Source organism: Lipomyces chichibuensis (assembly GCF_038497645.1).
Source record: "Lipomyces chichibuensis strain CBS 12929 unplaced genomic scaffold V1513scaffold_4, whole genome shotgun sequence".
Taxonomy (NCBI): Eukaryota; Fungi; Ascomycota; class Lipomycetes; order Lipomycetales; family Lipomycetaceae; genus Lipomyces; species Lipomyces chichibuensis.
Window position 1 is genome coordinate 599,376 of NW_027117456.1, and position 18,165 is coordinate 617,540.

The 18,165-nt window shown below is 46.5% G+C and overlaps 8 protein-coding genes across 8 annotated transcripts; 5 read left to right on the forward strand and 3 right to left on the reverse strand.

Moving 5' to 3' along the window:
• The first annotated feature begins 119 nt into the window (after positions 1-119).
• Positions 120-1,111, forward strand: V1513DRAFT_438594 (uncharacterized protein). The gene has a single exon (XM_066897076.1). It carries the CDS (start codon positions 210-212, stop codon positions 945-947), a length of 738 nt encoding a protein of 245 aa, XP_066755702.1. The 5' UTR covers positions 120-209; the 3' UTR covers positions 948-1,111.
• Positions 1,112-3,180: 2,069 nt separating this feature from the next.
• V1513DRAFT_395313 (quinon protein alcohol dehydrogenase-like superfamily) lies at positions 3,181-5,626 on the forward strand. Its single transcript, XM_066895363.1, has 2 exons — positions 3,181-3,480; positions 3,567-5,626. The coding sequence occupies exons 1-2, from the start codon at positions 3,262-3,264 to the stop codon at positions 5,391-5,393; spliced, it is 2,046 nt and encodes a 681-aa protein (XP_066755703.1). The 5' UTR covers positions 3,181-3,261; the 3' UTR covers positions 5,394-5,626.
• Positions 5,627-5,707: 81 nt separating this feature from the next.
• On the forward strand, positions 5,708-7,414 carry V1513DRAFT_438602 (autophagy-related protein 17). The gene is made up of 3 exons (XM_066897077.1): positions 5,708-6,234; positions 6,285-6,957; positions 7,005-7,414. Exons 1-3 carry the CDS (start codon positions 5,809-5,811, stop codon positions 7,199-7,201), a joined length of 1,296 nt encoding a protein of 431 aa, XP_066755704.1. The 5' UTR covers positions 5,708-5,808; the 3' UTR covers positions 7,202-7,414.
• Positions 7,191-8,936, reverse strand: V1513DRAFT_438604 (RIO1 family-domain-containing protein). The gene is made up of 3 exons (XM_066897078.1): positions 8,576-8,936; positions 7,416-8,502; positions 7,191-7,366 (listed from the first exon to the last, which is right to left on the reverse strand). Exons 1-3 carry the CDS (start codon positions 8,863-8,865, stop codon positions 7,265-7,267), a joined length of 1,479 nt encoding a protein of 492 aa, XP_066755705.1. The 5' UTR covers positions 8,866-8,936; the 3' UTR covers positions 7,191-7,264.
• Positions 8,937-9,829: 893 nt separating this feature from the next.
• Positions 9,830-11,752, forward strand: V1513DRAFT_438609 (uncharacterized protein). The gene is made up of 6 exons (XM_066897079.1): positions 9,830-10,110; positions 10,209-10,236; positions 10,286-10,311; positions 10,372-10,531; positions 10,591-10,856; positions 10,918-11,752. Exons 1-6 carry the CDS (start codon positions 10,051-10,053, stop codon positions 11,290-11,292), a joined length of 915 nt encoding a protein of 304 aa, XP_066755706.1. The 5' UTR covers positions 9,830-10,050; the 3' UTR covers positions 11,293-11,752.
• V1513DRAFT_438614 (uncharacterized protein) lies at positions 11,626-13,077 on the reverse strand. The gene is made up of 3 exons (XM_066897080.1): positions 12,942-13,077; positions 12,335-12,829; positions 11,626-12,272 (listed from the first exon to the last, which is right to left on the reverse strand). The coding sequence occupies exons 1-3, from the start codon at positions 12,991-12,993 to the stop codon at positions 11,899-11,901; spliced, it is 921 nt and encodes a 306-aa protein (XP_066755707.1). The 5' UTR covers positions 12,994-13,077; the 3' UTR covers positions 11,626-11,898.
• Positions 13,078-13,976: 899 nt separating this feature from the next.
• V1513DRAFT_423363 (uncharacterized protein) lies at positions 13,977-14,764 on the forward strand (the record flags this gene model as incomplete). The annotated part of the gene is made up of 2 exons (XM_066896032.1): positions 13,977-14,679; positions 14,727-14,764. The coding sequence occupies 2 exons, from the start codon at positions 13,977-13,979 to the stop codon at positions 14,762-14,764; spliced, it is 741 nt and encodes a 246-aa protein (XP_066755708.1).
• Positions 14,765-15,627: 863 nt separating this feature from the next.
• On the reverse strand, positions 15,628-17,130 carry V1513DRAFT_438623 (Cupredoxin). Its single transcript, XM_066897081.1, has 4 exons — positions 16,545-17,130; positions 16,356-16,472; positions 16,235-16,299; positions 15,628-16,184 (listed from the first exon to the last, which is right to left on the reverse strand). The coding sequence occupies exons 1-4, from the start codon at positions 16,701-16,703 to the stop codon at positions 15,842-15,844; spliced, it is 684 nt and encodes a 227-aa protein (XP_066755709.1). The 5' UTR covers positions 16,704-17,130; the 3' UTR covers positions 15,628-15,841.
• Between the last annotated feature and the right edge of the window lie 1,035 nt (positions 17,131-18,165).

The following is an 18,165-nucleotide window of genomic DNA, read 5'->3' on the forward strand; positions in this document are numbered from 1 at the left end:
AATTGACGCTAACCCTAATGGGGATTGCTCGGGGGGTCCCGTCGGCTGAGGACGGTAGAAGTTAAATCATCGGATATTTTGCCATCTTCTAGGCCGCATGGCAAATACATTTCTTCGCGCACCTCAGTATTAGCTGAGCATTTTTTTGTCGCCACCAACTACAGAATTCTTATCTTTCGACACATATATTAACCAACTTCTATCGCACGATGGCCCCTGAGACCTGGCGCCGAAGCTCAACCTCATCAATACCTTCGGGTTCGCCTGTTTGCTACACACGATCATCATCCTTGTCAACATACGGAAACCGCGGTCCGCTGGACGAGTCTTTGTACGAGTGTCCGTCTCCGTTCTCATTCACTCGGGCATCCACCATGTCCCTACCAGTATCCCCCTCGACGTCCCGTCCATCAAGTCCACCAGGATCACCTTCCATCCCTCGTAAATCGTCCATCCCTCGGCGCGAGTCCGCGTCCGCCTCGCTCTCCGCTTTTGCGCGCTTGAATCTCGGGCGACGCCCTTCTGTGGCCGAGAGAGCGGATATGGTCGAGCTGACTCGCCTTATCCGCTCCGAAGGCAACTCCGACTCTCAGAATTCTGAGGAAATTTCACGCGTGGTTAGACAGATTCTGGACTTCTCTGGTATCCGGACCGAGAGGGGCAACCGGTTCCATGACCGACGGCGGCAGCGATCGGCGTCGCAAGCTGTTGGATCTGCCACTGAGGACTTGCCTGTCGGCTTTAAGGATGGATGGGGATGGAGATTGAGCAGTTTTGACGAAAGGAGTTCTAGTCGAGAACGGAAGCAGAGCAGAAGTACAAGCCGGATTCGAACGGCGAGGAGACGAAATGCCCGATGTTGCTGCGCGTCGGGGTCGTGTGGTGGTGAACGCGGCTATGGTGTGCTGCGTTGTCGGCAGAGAAGCTTGAGTCCTACGAGCATGTGAATGGAGTATTATATTGTAATTGGCATTTTTATGGTTTTCATTTATGTTCCGGTGATAGACTGATTTGAATATCTTTGTGTAATTTGTAATGAATAACGAGGATGAGTGGTTTCTAGTTCCATGTGCCGTTGAGATTCGAATTAATTCATTGGCCTTTACATCAATCTGGGACAAATGACTCCTCACGAAGATCAGACGATATAATCCGTTTTTTTTGCGAAATACGTTGTAACTCGCCACATACTGTATAAACTCATACCCAGTTTTCCACGCCAAACTGTGTGGATGTGGCGAGCCAGAACCACCCTAAACCGGAACGGAAACGAAGCCTCTCGGCATGTTACGCCCAAGTTGGAACCAAATCACCCTGTCTTAACACTCAGTGACTCTCGTCGTTTTGTTGGATTATGAAGCCCATACGACAGCCATAAATGGCACGCACATAATACGGACTGAGCGGTTTGCGGCGTGGATTTATGAAGTTGACCTTGCAACAGCCACACCAAATTAATTCCAAGACTCTGTTTGAGCCGTCAAGTAGAAGCGCAGTTCCTAATACGGGACATTCATTGCCTAGATCCGAAATTTTGGCATCACTTAGTAGCACCTAACTACTGGAAACGTCAGCCATTAAAGGTATATATAGGCTTCAGCAGTCGTTATTTAGGATGCTGTGGAGGAGGCTACATAAGAGAGCAAGTCATCAGAGGAACGCACGTGCAAACGAAGGTTGCTCCAAATTAAGGTTTGCGCACCCTGACTTCGCAACACACGGCGAAGCCGCACCATCAAATACCAGTCAATGGTTGGCGCATCTAAGATAAGGTAGGACCACTGAAGACGAAGAATTGGTAACTGATTCTGACAGCACAAATCCAATCCAGAATAGATGGCAATCGGACTATTGGAATTATTGCCTCTGACGTTGCTTTCAATTGTCGCTCAGCAACTAGTCCGAAGAGATACGGCCACTAGCCAGGAACAGTAGCCGCCAGAGAATGGACGTTTGACAACGCCGGTTTGGATAATCATAAAAGCACACGTCAGGACTACCAAGCAATAAGACTCAATTGAATCATTCATTAGAATCTCGTCTTTCTGGGACCGTACAGCTTCAGAGTTGGCATGTCAAATGCAGTCCAGTGAAATAGAACTCAGTACAATCGGCAATCATCTCTGAGAGTGGTAGTCCGGGCCGCCATATAATTCACGTGTATATACCGAACCTGATAGGTACGGTCGTACGGAGTGGATTGCATTAGCTTGAGCAGCGGGAGATAAATCTCGTCTCGTAGGCTTTTGCATTGCGGAACGGCAAAGCGAGTGTAAGACAGCATGCGAAGGTTCTTGTCGTCACAGTCAACCTTTCTTTATTATGACGGATGTGACTGCTATTATTCTCAAATCTCAATCGAGTAGCTGTGTTGTTACGAGATCTAACGATCGAGTCAAGGATCCGTGCAGGAATGAGCTCAAGCGTATGATAGATTTGATGGTCGGTGAAAGTAGTTTTAATGAGAGCTGACGAAATGGTTGGCGACGGCACACCTGTTATCACAAATAGACACGTTGATTTTGCAACTAATGTCAGGCTCTAAATAAATAGTTAAGCATAATAGTTCATACAGCATTGATGCAATTCTTTAAGTGAATATGAATGCGACTGAATGATATCATCGTGTAGTTTACATTTAAAGGCTGGTCACGGGAGGCTTATAACCGGTGCACAATCGACCAATGGAGCGGCCTATGCCACTGAAAGTTATTTGCAATAATACGCGATCCCGGCTCTAGAGCCCAGCTTATCAGTTGGCAAAACATTAAATTTCCTGGTAGTACTTGCCGTTGCCTCTGGTAGATTACAAAATTCTCTGAGATCGATCTGGCGGAGCTGCGTCGGGCGATGACGTGCGACAACTTGCCTTCGTCGCCAAAAAACATGAGCCTGCCTTTATGAACGCAATTCTGCAGTTGCGCTGCTAAGTTCACTTGATGGCGGCAGCGTTATCGCCGTGATTATAGCCGTTATTGTAGCGGATCAGAGCTTGACGAGTGCGATCCGGGCAATTGCGTGAACGATTCTTGCAGGCTTTTTTTTTGGGTGCGGCGCGGATCTGGCGCGACCGAGCGCAAAAATTCGTTACGATGGTGTGCTCACTACAATAATACCCTAACCCCCAAACTATCGTTACGCTTTGCGCCGCTTCGCCAGCTGTTTGCGGGCGTCGAATAAAACTCATAAAACGTCTTCCCTTGTCAACTTCGTCGTCGCCTCCACGTCCCTCACGAAGTGCTTCTGCTTCCATCTGCCATCATGTCTGGCTCCGACATATCATGCTCAGCCTCCGGAGTTGACGGCGAGCGTCAGGACAAGAACGTCGCCGCCGTACTGACTCCGTTCCTCACGCGACACATCCCACAGCGCCTCTATCCCGAGAGCTACAAAGAGTCCCGCAACTTCTGCTACCGCCACCATCCCGCCTTCAAATGCAAGCGACAGGCCGATGAGACCGATATGGAGCAGCTACAGAGCGTAAGTATCTCTATATAGTGTTCATTGATTATGGTGATCCTTTGGTGTGTACTTTTGAGTGTGGCGCTAACATTCCGTCTCCACAGCAACTAGACACTCTACAACAGCAAGACCAGCAAGCAATTACACACGTCTGGAGCATATTTTCCGCTGCTCCCGCGCAAGAGCGAAATTTGATTCTCAAGGGAATTCTCTCACAATGCTGTTCGCCGCAACTGTCATACGTGTCGTCTTTGCTACGCGAATTAATCCGAATCGACTTCGTTTCCGCCCTGCCACCAGAGATTTCCTACAAGATTCTATGCTATTTGGATGCATCATCTCTATGTAAGGCTGCTCAGGTTTCTCAGAACTGGCGCAAGCTCGCCGACGACGATACGGTGTGGCATAGAATGTGCGAACAGCACATTGATCGCAAGTGCACAAAGTGTGGCTGGGGCCTTCCGTTGCTGGAAAGACGGCGGTTGAGGGAATGCAAGAAAGATATCGAAAAGCGAATGGAAAATTTGTCTCAGCAGCACGCTACTGCACATGGCAGTGGCAGTTTGACACCAACGGATACGGCTAGCGTGAACGGCATGAAGCGTTCCATCGATGAGTCTAATGCTTCTGATTCCGAAGAAGCCGTTTCACAGGATACGCAGGCTTCGAAGCGGACGCGGAACAGTGATATGTCGACCTTGACTACTCAGAATGTACCAGCCGGAAGACTCACTCGACCTTGGAAAGATGTTTACTCGGAAAGATTGAAGGTGGAGCAAAATTGGCGCCGTGGAAGATATAAGCTCAAAGTTTTCAATGGTCACACCGATGGTATAATGTGTTTGCAGTTTGATCATTCAATCTTAATTACAGGATCTTATGACACGACTGTCAGAGTATGGGATATTGAGACTGGCAAGCTGTTGAGGATTCTGAGCGGTCACGTCCGTGGTGTGCGGGCATTAATGTTTGATGACACGAAATTGGTGACTGGATCAATGGACCGGACGATCAGAATATGGAACTACAAGACCGGCGAATGTGTGTCAACTCTACGTGGCCACGCAGACGGCGTTCTCAGTCTGCACTTTGATGCTACGCTACTAGCATCTGGGTCTGCGGACAGCACTATCCGTGTGTGGAATTTCAAAGACAAGTCATTCTTCACTCTTCGCGGACATACAGACTGGGTCAATGCAGTCAACATTCACAGTCCGTCTCGCATTTTGTTCTCAGCAAGTGACGATACTACCGTTCGCATGTGGGATCTTGACACACATGAATGTCTACGAGTTTTCAATGGTGCTGGCATGTCAGGCGTTAGTAACGATCAAGGCCATTTCGGTCAGGTGCAGTGCGTTTTGCCGGTCATTTTACGCGACGAAGAGGAGGATGATAATGAAGTCGCCGGGGACGATGACGACGTAAATGAGCAGTACCATCATCACCACCATTACCAGTCTCTAAGCGGCCATCAATTGGTTCCCGAAGGCGGCGAATACAGAGAGCAAGAACCAGCGCTATCTAGTGCACATGTGTCTGACGACGAAGTCAGCGTTCATTCTCCTTCTTCTCCGAGCATGTCTCGCGCCGTCAATAGAGACAGAAATCGACGGAGACGCAAGCTTCCGCACATTCTTACCTCATCTCTCGACAACACCATCAAACTCTGGGACGCAAACACTGGCGAGTGCACGAAGACTCTCTTTGGCCACGTCGAAGGAGTCTGGGGTTTAGCTGCCGACACATTCCGCATCGTATCCGGTGCACACGATCGGTTAGTCAAGGTCTGGGACATTCAAAGTGGTAGATGTTTGCACACGTTCAGCGGCCATTCTGCACCCGTCGCGTGCGTCGGATTATCCGATTCGCGATTAGCCTCTGGCAGTGATGATGGTGAAGTCCGAGTCTATTCGTTTGGCGTCGAGTAAATATTTTGCGGAAAAGTTTTGTTACGGTTTTCAGTTCTGGCTATGTATTAACGAATATTTGCATATTGTAATTTATTTTGATATTGGGAATGGGATACGGAATTATGGCATGGATCGTTTTGTTTGTTTTATACATTATGGATTTGCTTGGTATTGGTTATGGATGCTGTTAACTATTATTACTACAATAGCTGTGTTCGATATTTGAATAAAGGATATGGAGTTTCTATATACATAAATGGTGAAACTGTCCGCCATCATAAATATCTTAAGCGAGATGTTAGTAGCCTTGCGCCGAATACAAGTCGGGTTAGGGCTGATATATTCGGTGGGGAAGAAACTGACACACACGACACAATTTGTCTCATCGCTTCAGTGTCATCACGTTTATGGTGCGTAAGTACACAAGGACGATATGGAAACTGACTGGTTCGTGAACGCGAAACGCGCTCTCGCCATAGCCGAGCCTATCTGCTCTTCTGCCAGCAGCTTGGTCCTTTCCGCACGGGAGTCGCTCGAGTCAGCCTTCGCGATTCATTCGAAAACATTGTTCTTGTCCCGGGAAGCGCACGCGCAAATTGCATTGCTGTATCAAGTTAACGAGGCTTTGCATGCTGCTGCAGGCGCTTTTGAGGATGAGTTCCAGGGTAGCTTGGTTGAGTTAGACCGGAGTGGGGCCAGGCTCGATAGTGTGTTGCAGAAATTAGAGGGGACGCTTGTTGATGCTGGGTTTAAAGGTACGGAGGAAGAGCAGATGAAGCGGTCGTTGAAGTATCATACGGATGATGCTGTAGTGGAGGAACTAAAGGCGCAGCTACGGCAAGCGATTGATTATTTCCAGGCATGCTGCTGTGACCAGAGTTTCGGGATAGACAGACTAATTCGATTTAGGACTCTCATGGGACAATAACGGCCGATATTTCACAATTTGACACAGAAATCTCAGAGTTGTCGTCCGAGGTATCCGTTCTGCCTCCGGCGTCATCAGACTTATCATTCTACAGAACTCTTGTAAATTCTTTAGAATCGATTGAAAATCACGCGCACGCAATGGGCGCACTGCTAGAGAGTTTGGCACACCATTATGATCAGTGTTCGCAAGCACTCATGACATCTAGCACGTCGAATTTACAAGAAGACCCAGAACGAGAAGATCTCATCAACGTCCTACGCGAAGACGCGGCACAAGTAGAGGATGTCGTTGACGAGCTCCGGCACCGGTATTCCGACATGAAGGCGCTTGCCGACAGCATCTTCGACTTTTCCGTGTCCTCCGCAGAGCATTACTCCGCGACCGCAGAACTATGCGAGGAGTTGTCTCGGCATCAAACTTCGCTCGAGAAGCATCTTCTCGCGGCTCGGCAATTCGCGGAAGGCGTCGCTGAGTATTTTAGTCGAAGAAACTCGCTACTGGATGAATTGGACTCGCTCGTGGAATACTTTGAGCGGTTCCTGCATAGTTATGACGTGCTGGTGCTTGAGGTCGTCAGGCGGAAGAATACGCAAAATAGGATGGAGAAAGTTGTGAGCGACGCACTGGACAAGCTCAAGTTCATTTACGACGGTACGTCATTTGAAAGTAGAGAAATTTCTTTTTCTAATTGACAACAGAGGAAATGGCGTCCCGAAAATCATTTCATGTCAAAAACGGAGATTATCTGCCCAGTGATTTATGGCCAGGGCTATCTGACCCGCCGATCGGATACGAAATCATTGCCCATGAAGTCTCACCATTACCAGAGCTCAGTGCAACGCTGATCGAGCAGGTTAAGAAGCGGCTAATCTCAGCTCCAACGCTACCAAAATAATAATATATTATGCAAATAATTACTGTACAAATATCCAACCTAATTGTATACTATTTACAGGTGCTAATGTCGTTTTAAATTATTTACAAGTTTCTTTTTCAGATGTTTGGGCATTTTCTTGGCGCGCTTTTCTTTCTTTTGCTCTTTCACTTGCTTTTTGCGTTCCTGATGTGGCGTTAGTATGCGTTAAATGACATAGTGCATTGGCTCGTACCTTCTTCTCTTCTTTGTTTTCAAACTTTTTGCCCTTGAGGACAGTAGGCCGTTCTCTGAACGACCGGTCGCTATCAGAATCCTCACCAGACTCGTCGTCCTCGTCACCAGATGCGTCGTCATCCTCGCTCTCAGATCCCGTGCTGTCGTTAATATCCAGATGCACGAGGTCCTTATACACTAGCTCATGTCCTTCACCACTTTTTATTCGCGCCACATCGCGCTCGACATCGTAGACCTGCTCTAACGTCTGCGGAATGTACATCTTCCTAAAAGTAGCATCGTCAACCGCATCCTCCGGCACTGGCTCCGTATGCGCTAACTTGTCGAGCAAATTCTCGAGCACCAAATCCTCCTCTGACGTCGTGCTCATAACTAGTCCAAATAGCTGCCTCTCCGAAAAACATACGACTCCATGCTTACTGAAGAAGTCGTTTACGTTCTTGATATCCATTCGCAAAAACTCAAGACTCTGTGGGTGATCATGTTCGACGGATTGTGAGACATCGATTATGACGAGTTTCTCGTGGTGGTACAATATGTTGTATTCGCTCAAATCCGCATGTACCAATCGGCACTTTTGGTACATGATAATCATGTACGCGACGAGCTGGCCATACAGTTCGACATATTTGGTGTCGTCGATTTTAGCGTCATGTAACCGTGGTGATGGCCAGCCTTCGTCATCTCCAATAAACTCCATCACTAGCACATGCATCTTCAACGCGATCGGTGCCGGAGACGGGATTCCGGCTTGATGTAATCGATTCAGATTCCGCATCTCCTTCTCCGCCCAGAGCTTTACCATTTTCCGCGGATTGTGTCGACTGTAGCCATGTCGGAATCGATATTCACCCGTCACGTACCGATCACGGTCTTTGAACACAAGAATTGATGTTTTGTAGATTTTTATGGCACGCTGCTTGTGGGTGTCTGTTCTGGCGTGATAGACGTTCGCTTCCTTCCCTGTGCTTATGCATCCATTGATTTCGTAAAGGTCACCTTTGCTGATGAATTTGGCGAGGATCTTGCAGGTGCGAGGGTCCAAGACCTGCTCGATCGTCGCACGATCAGACTTATCGGTAATCCTAAATCATTTTAGTGTTCATTTTTCCCCAAGTGCGTAATACAAACAAAAGCAACGGATAGAAATAGACATACTTGTTTTTAATTGTAGGCACCAGCTCGTCAACTTTTATCCGTGACGCATATTTTGCCAAGATATCATTCGGATCATGTAAAGTCTTGCCTTTACCACTCCCAACTCCGCCACTAGCGGCAGTGTTGTCATTAATAAAATCATGACTATCGTCGTCGTTGCTGTCTAATTCGTCTTCATCTTCGTCTGAAAGTTCTTCGTCGTTGCCTCTTACGAGTACCGGGGCTATCGGAAATGAATGCGGGAATGTGTCTGTGTCGCCGATAGCAGGATTCAATAGTTCAAATTGCATTGTATTGCGGATATAAGCCTTTCGAAATATTGTCTCTGCAATAAGGCGACTGAAATTTAAAACGCCTGATTTGTTCTGGGGTGGAAACAGAAAAAGTTTTTGGGCGGTGCGGCGTTGGGACTATGAGAATCAGGGGCCACACCACACTAATGTGAATCGTGAACCCGCATATTATTATTGCTGTGGTGCGCAATCAATTATTTACGTCGACATGTCGCCATGAGACTTTATACAGAATATGACAATACCTTATAAGATGCTTAAGTTGTACTTTCGAGAGATTTGATATGGCAGTCAGTATTGAGGAGCCTCCGTCGCAAAAGGCAATTCTGTAGTGCGCATGGCCAGTTTTGAGAGATATTACAACCGAGATGGCGGGACCTGGCAATGGAACGTGGAAGTGAAATGATCACAAACTTGAGTCTGACGTTATCAAGAATCGTTGTGTAGGCTGCTGATTTGTTTGTATCCGGGTTTCCCGGCTCGTTATTTGGTAGATACGGGGTCACCACAGCTAGTTCATTAACACATACTAAATTTAAACGTAAACCAGGTCCATGACACTACCAAATCCAATCAAACATTAGGTTTGCACATCGTAGCATAATAATAGGAAATTCGAAGCATATGATTGAACAAACAGATAAATGTCCTCACGCAGGCTAGATTGCAGTATATAATAGAGATCTAGTAGCTTCGCAAAATTTTGCTGACAAATATTTTGAAGTTTCTATAAGACTATAACTGTAATAACGCAGTTACGGATCGATATAGTTCTGTATGGTGGTCTTCTTCGAATACTGAATATTTTAAGTCAAGTTCTTCCGGCGATGGTTGAATGCTCTTGTAAACAACTGCACTAAACTTAATTAAATATGTCCCATAGTGCGAACTCGACGTCATGGATGCGGGGCGGGGGCGCAAAAAACCAACGTTCGTAGTTTATGCTAATGCCCCTTCCACATACAAATCAACGCTCTGTGTCGTCGTAATCTTAGTATTTCTTTATCCGTAGAACTGGACAGTTCAATTCCTGTCCGAAGCAGATTACGTCCCTAATCGACTCGTTGGGTTTAGCACATCATCTTAAGTCTTCCACTCTTTCCAACCTGTCTTCATTCCCCGCATCCTTGCCAGTCTTCACGCAGCATCTTTTCCGCCTCGTCTCGATTACGACACGAATAAATGACTACAAGCAAAAGACGGACATTCAAACTGTTCACTACTTTGCTCAAATTAATGAGAGTGAGTCGTCTCGACTGCCGATTCTTCCAGGCGTTGTCGCGTTCCGATCTGCGGATGATGTGATAGGAGGATGTGATTACTGACACTGAATTATGTAGATGCGATCGAATGATATTATACTTGAATGTAGGTTTGTGTGATTTTGTGCCAGGCTGTGTATTGACGGTTGCGATAGATTACGATGTCTCGGTATACAAAGCGGTTCGTCTTTTTATTTCTATTAACCATTGTTCCGCACAGCACAAACTTACAATGTGACAGGATTTTGACAATCTACGGGATGATCAATGGTTCAACGATAATAATCTTACATTCTGGTACGAGTACCTTGAGCGGTCGGAAGTGTACACTAGTATGGAGCAGCCTGAAGATATTATTCTGTTGAGACCATCCATGGTATTTTTACTTGCGCAGTCGCCAAGTATGTTGCGTCATATGCTGTGATGCTGGTATATGGCATTTAACTGATGCGCGGAATAGACCCTCTTGATCTGAAAGGCGTGTTGCCACCGCTGAATAGAACGCGATTTATATTCCTACCGATAAACAACAATGCAAATGTTGATCTCGCAGAGGGAGGAAGTCATTGGTCATTGCTAGTTGTCGATACAAAAAAGAAGACTGGTTACTACTACGACACACTAGAGGATATAAATGTTCAAGAGGCGGAAATTGTAGCGAAAAAATTGACAAAGTTATTGGAATGCACGAAATTGACGTTATATTCAATGCAAACACCGCAACAGGTATGTTTTTATTCACCCAGTAATGTTTTTGCTGAAAATCGCACTCATACAAATAATGCAGACAAATGGTTCAGACTGTGGTGTGATGGTATGTATGTTAACGTCGCAAGTGTTGCAAAAAATTGTAGACTCTGAATCGTCCGGTGACTTGGACATGCATATCGCCGAGAACTCTATAAGTCCGTCGCGCGGCCGACAGTTGATGTCGTACACCATCTTAGAGCTCATATCCAAATACGGCCGGAAAGTCGGAGAGAATAAGGATATTGAAATTTCGCCTACAGGGAAGAAAGGTGACCAGAGCATTAGTAGCGGTGAGTCCTATGAAACGACGGAATCTACCGAACTTGACGAATCGTCTGGCGAATCGTCTGGCGAATCGTCTGGAGACTCGGCTGTCCAGATTCCGGTTAAGATTCGGACAACCCATCGTTGATATGACAACTTTGTATGTTGCAGTGATTTAATGAGTCTGGGAAATTCGCTTTGGCACATTGTTGTATATGAACTTTGGGTTATTTGTATTGATTGTTTTGCTTAGTTTGGTATAGTTTGGCCTAGCTTATGATTTGGCATTAATTGCATAATGAAAGAAATTGGAAGAAGGAGTTTGTTGTAGTCCGGCGTTCTGTTTGCATCAAGCTGATCGGTTTGGGGAAAGTTCGGACGAACACCGAAGAATCACATCTGAACATCGACGCATGTTTTCCGGTTAATGTTTATATATTTTACATTGTTTGGCAAATGACTTCCATTTTCATAAGTAATATTCTGTTCACATTATACATTCCTTTTGCACATGGTATCCGTCCGTTGTAGTTTGGTCCTTATATATATTAGAGCTTACAAGGCTCAAATAATGTACAATATAGCATTATGTACTACCTAATTCCCAGCATTGTTATTAAATACATTGTAGGTCCAAGAACCTATATATAATCGGAGCTAGCTGCACAGAATTTATATAAAAGATTATGAAGACCGACACATTACCCATAAGCAACCCATTTTGTCTTTGCAATACAGAAAAGTCTAAACAAATTTACACTCTAGAGTTTGAAATATTGAACACTAAAATATCCTCAGCACCAGTGGCCCGCAACTTGTCCATTACTTCTGCAATCCGTTTCTTTTCCACCATGCTGCTGACGGCGACCCAGTCTTCATCCTCAAGCGGCGACACTGTTGGGGCTCGGCGACCAGGTGTGATGTTGATCACGACGTCAAGCTTCTCGCGTGGGCAGTTGTAATTGCACAGAACGTATTTTCCTGCGGCGATCACACCCTTGATGCGAGAGGCGATGATCTCGAGAAGATCAGGGTGAGTGGGGTGCTGCGATGCGATAAGAACCGCTGAGGTTTCGAAGATGGTTTCGATGGCCTTCAGACCGGCGGCCCGCATTGTTTCACCGGACTCTGTACATTTTGGTCAGTAAATTTATGTCTATCTTGGAGCCGAACGAAGAGTAGAGACTGACCAACCAAGTCGACGACAGCGTCAGCAATTCCGAGAGCACATGCAGCCTCGACACTGCCACCAACATATTTTATAACAGTTTTCAACGGATTCTTCCCGTCTCCATTCACAGCTCCACCAATCGCAGCCTCGGTCTCCAATTTCCGGAAATACTGCTCGGTAAGATTGGTAAACGATGTGACAATGCTCTTGCCAACCAATTGGCGAGCATCTGAAAACTCGCCATTCTCGGGCACTTCAACCTGCAATTTACAGGACCCAAATCCCAAATCAACGATCTCGCGCACGTTTATGTTCGACTCTGCGACTTGGTCCTGTCCTGTGATACCGAGCGAGACGCGGCCTTCCCCGACAAACCGCGGGATATCAGCAGCGGGCAGGAAAACGAGGGCGATAGGCAGATTTGTGCACAGCGCGATATCAAGTCGATTACTCCGATTAAAGTGGATATCTGCGCCTTTCAAGAGCTCTAGGCATTGTTGATATAGCCGGCCCTCTGTACAATATTTGTCCTCGTTAGTCACAGCCCGCTATCCAATTTTCGTCGCGTCACATCCGGACAGCACACTTGGCTCTATCTAAAAAAAACTGAAAATCTTGGTACCTACTTTTTGGGACAGCAAATAGGAGTCTGTCGTTAAGGTGATTAACAAGGTCCATTTCTATAGCTCAAAAATGCATATATATGTAATGAAAAAGAGATAAATAAGATAGGACGAAAAAAAAAATTAAGTTGCCTCGAGATGGCTAATATTTGACGTCGGCGCGTCGCGCTCGATAATCGCCGATCTTGATGGGGGCAATTAGATTAACTTTAATTGTTCGAGAACGTGGGAGCTATGAGTGGATGAATATTCTCTAGTGTCCTTGTTGTCAGTTAACTTATATGAACTTGACGATTATAAGTAGTATTTGAAATCAAGCGCTCCGTGCAGCAACTATTTATAATGGCGACTGCAGGATACTGGCAGGTCCATATGTTTTGGGAAGCGTCGTCAACGACTTCGAGAAAGTCAACAGTGACCGTGGGTATCTTTTGGAGCTGGGCTCATGATTACGCAACTATGAACCTGATAATTAGACTCTACCTAATTTTGAACATTACGAACAAAATGCATGCCACCTGGCAAGGCCAGATGTCAAGGAGGCAAGCCTCAGCTCGGGAGACGAATAGCTGTGCTCGCATGTGTATCGATCTCCTAGCGAGAATTTATACAAGAATCTATATAAAGGAACATCCATTTGGACAAGGGCGTAGGGAAATCCTCCGGGAACAAAAAAAATCCTTGGTTCTTGTCGTCTTGGACTACGCCGGTTCCAGACTGCTCTCTTGACTGTAGCGGTACCCGTGGTCGTGTGCTGCTCCACGATACTCAACCTTGGTAGTATAGTATCTGCACAGCTTATAAGTCACATGTCCTCATCGAATAATTCCGTTCCGCCAGTCCATCTATGGCAAGGTGAAGTAACTCATTACGTTGAACCTGACCTCAATGGCGTGTTTCAATCCAGTCTAGAGAGCCGCAGTTGAGACTGAGATATCAACGCCAATCGAACATGAACTTTTGGAACTCACTCCTTTATGTAGGTAGGTTCGTACCTCCAGTTTTCTATGAACATACATCAATGCGAACTTACTCATCATGCGTCGGGTGCAAATTTTGATAACTGAAATTCGATCGAAACTACGTAGGGACTTGCTCTCAGAGAAAAGTCAGCAAAATTTAGATTCAGCCGGCGACCACAACGATCAGATTTACGACAATGATGCCAGTTGTTCGGTGTACTTTACTTCTCCATTATCGACGTTAATTTCCATTCCGAGTGCAAACGGTCGAAGTTCGGGTAGTTGGATAAGCAGTAGTTTGATAGCAGAATTGACGACTGCCGGCGCCCAAGACAATAAGCAAGCAGATGCCAGTGGTAGACAGCACCCATTTGCTTGGATTCCATCATTTTACGAATACGACGCCGATGACAATGGCGTGCATCAATCGCAAGAGCAATCTTCGCTGCAAGAACTCCTTTTGTCGCAGGAGATCTCCCGCATCGACGCCGAGAGGGGATACATATTAGACATGCTGTCTTGTAACAAGACAGCTCATTATCACCGCCGTGTGGTGCGCTATAACGCAAACGACTCGGCATATTACTATCGACCTGAGTATGGTGGCAAACTGGATGATATTTGTCATTCAAGGCTGCTGTTTAGCGCATTTGTAGTTGGTCTGGAGAGTGTGTTGAGTGTTGAGACTGATATTGTATTGGCAATGAAAAATGTGCCGAAGAATGTTAAACGGAAGTACAGGGCGAGAGCGTCGAATAATTTACACGCATGTGTTATTGGTTCTTGGTTTTCGTTTTGAGATCAAACATGGCTAACAGTAGTTTAGAAACGCAGACCACTTACAAGACTGCAGCAGTGTACTAAGAAGCTGAATGAAAATTCAAATCTTGTGCACTCTGATCTAATTCTGCGATTACGAACCGAGCTTGCTACGATTAGCCCGCCTAACAGGAGTGTGCTCGATCGATTCAGTGGCACAGATAGACAGTCAGGCATCGAGCGACGATCAGTAGCTAATAGCGAAAATAAGGTGGCGACCGATGACAGGGGAGAGCATCATATAGAGCAAAAACAACGAGCCGTGGAAGTGGCAAGTCTCGTACCTAATCGCAGTAATTGCTCGGTATCAACAACGCGTCAACCGAATGCCAGTTGTGGATGGTCTCGAAAGGTACTTGGCTGGTCCGAGTATCTAGAATCTCGGTTACACAAATTATTGGTATGTCCATATTATGCACAGACGTATATGCGCCTAACGGCATAGCAACGTAAATGGGCCAAAAGTCACGAACATAGGTCGGACACCTTACGGTCGCAAATGATCAGCTCAAGCCGTGCTTTCAGTTCAACTGCCGAGTCAAATCGCACCGGGCTTCTGTTATCGGACGAAAATAAATCAAGCGTGAGGTCGACAAGCTCACGAGCGTCGGGACGGACTAGGAATTTCGTGATGGCGATCCGACAGCTGCCTGTTTCTGATGACCCATATTTTAATTTTGTGGCACATACGAGTGGAAGCTTTTTTACGTCCACGCCTATTTCTAGAAGTTTTGATGACTAAAATGCGATGCGCGTATATAGACTTAGAGATTATCGCGCGGTGACATTGCTTGCTCTGTTCTTAATTTCTTCTTTTTCTGTTTGATTTGGGAGTTGAGCTGCAGACTGATATAGCTCCTCACTTGTTGCTGACTGGCAAGTACGTACTTTCTTGTTCTTGGTGTTCTAGTCAGAAACAATAATTTGAAATTCTCTACAATTTATGGACCGTACATTCTAACGCGTTCTATAAATGGAGCTACCGCCAAGGCGGCTGAACCCGACGCCGGGAATGATAATAGCTCTATTCGTCGCCGCATATAAAAAATCAATGCTTTTACACCACATTTGTTCAAGCTCTGTTAGATTCGAGACGTAGCGTCATATCCAAATCCTGGTCGTCTATGCAAAGAGACGGAGTCCGGCAGCCAGAGCTGTAATCAGGATGGCACCACCGGCCACGTTAACGCTACCTGCGCTGACCGACGATGAAGCGGCAGCGGCCGAACTCGAGGTCGCAGAAGTAGCGATGCCAGAGGCTGCTGAGGCGACTGAGGTGGAGGTCGATGCGACTGAGGTGACTGAAGCGTTCGACGGCTCGTCAACGGGTGCACCAATGGTTGTGTTGCCGCTAACGACAACCGGAGCGTTGTTCCTCGATTGCTGTGCGGCGAGGTTGGTGAAGTCTGAGAGGGACTGGCCGTTACCCGGGTTGATGACGCCGACCATACCGGATTGGCAGTGACTTTGCCATGTTAGTAACGAATTATCTCAGGAAAAAAAAGAATAACATACTAGCTTTCCGGGCAGTAAAACCAGATTGGATCTGTGTTGTTGATCCGAATCGTGTATGTTGGGAACTGCATCATGCGTCAACTTGCAAGTAAAACTGGAGGAAATTCACGAAAATACATACGTAGTTCTTATATGGGACAATTAAGCCAGAGTATATTCCATTGTTTCCGGCTCCTTCGGTAGAACCGGAATACGGTGTGCATGGCGAATCATAGCCAGCCTGAGCGACAGCGTGAGTCTATAAAGATATTAGTCAAATGTAGTCAAATACTCTGAAATACACAGTTCTGGTAGCAAATTGTTTACTCACGCCGGTCAAAAATGTGAATTGGACATAGTCGCCGACGGACGCGGTAATGCTGTTTGGAGCGAAATCAAGCCCAGCATCGCCGACTGAGATATTGTGCACACGGTAAGCCATCGACGTGCCCAGTGAGAGCCCGAGAGCGAGAATGTATGCGGGCTTCATTGTGTGGGATGTAGATGTAGAACAACAACTAGAGCAAATGGATTCTCTCCGTGTCAACAAGACAGCCTTAGGGACGTTGGAGAGTTGATATACTACCGATGGCCAGCTGCGTTGGCAACGAGCCCGCAAGCACCCGATAAGACGTCGCAATGTTCACTACGGTTAAGATGGCTCAATCCTGTTCATTTGCCCAGCCAAGTCTACGCCTCCAAGACTTCTTCGGCCGTCAATCACCAATGATTTCATCAAGAATCCGCCTATGCTCAGACTCGTGCGCTCAATGGTCATCATACCTAAGTCCGAAATGAAGGTTTCATAATCAATCTTCGATAGGGCCGATTATCAGATCCGCCGGACGATAACTTGCGCGAAACAATTATTGGCTCGATGTTATCCCTGCGTGAAAGTCAGGTACGGCCGCATACGAACCACAGCTTGAGCCCACGTGTGTGAAACCCTGAACCCTGAACCGTTGTCTCCAAGCTCCGCCGTTGGGCGGCTGCCGGCGCAGATGCATGGAGATTGCACTGAGGGTTTTGTATACTAACCCAAGGCATCCTTTGGAATACAGCCTTCCGTCATATCCATCCTCATATCATTCCAACGCAGGATTTTCTCCAAGTTTGCCTGCCACTCCGGCTGAAGTTTCAGGCTTCCAAGGACGCGAGGCGACCGGCAAGAACCATGTCTCAGTTGCGGACTAGGTATAAGCTGTAAGTAGAAGTATTAGCTAAGGCCATGCTTGACATCCGAAGTGTATTATTTCTGCAGATAGTTTGGCATGTCCCTCTATTCAATGGGATTTGCATTCGAGCCACATAAATGCAATAAGTCGGGTCAGTTCGAGTGCATAGGGCAAGCAACTCGTTTCAAATTCAAAGGATGATTAGCCTCCGCAAGGGAGTTGCCAGCCTCCTTTTGACATGCGCACAAGGGTCAAGTGGCTACGAATCTCTGTTACCGCGGCAGCAATCGCGCTTAGTACGACAAATTCCACCTTCATCTAGCCATAAAGGTTCCCACGGTTTTGCAATCCGCATACGAATCTCAGATTACTACCTGTCACGCTCATACAAGCCTGTAAAGGTCGCCGCCACACCTTTACAAATTAAGAAATCATTAAAGCCCCAGAATATGCGGCGTTACTCAGTGGGATAGGGTTAACCGCCAGATGCACAGCGGTCATTCTCTTCTTCTCATTGATATATGCCAATAGACCGTTGCGTCCGGAGGAAAATCTATGGTTGGGTATTGTTAACGTTGTCTATTTGGTCGTATGCAGAGGAAATGTGCCTTAACACGATGTTCCGCTAAGACGAACCGATAAAAATTGCTTTCCAACCAGAATTCCACCATAGAACGTGATGATGCATTACGACATTTGCAATTTCTGTCATCGCGGCTCGCACGCACCCAGTCAGAAACATGATTTGGCGACTGCGGCTAGCAAGCCTAGCATAAA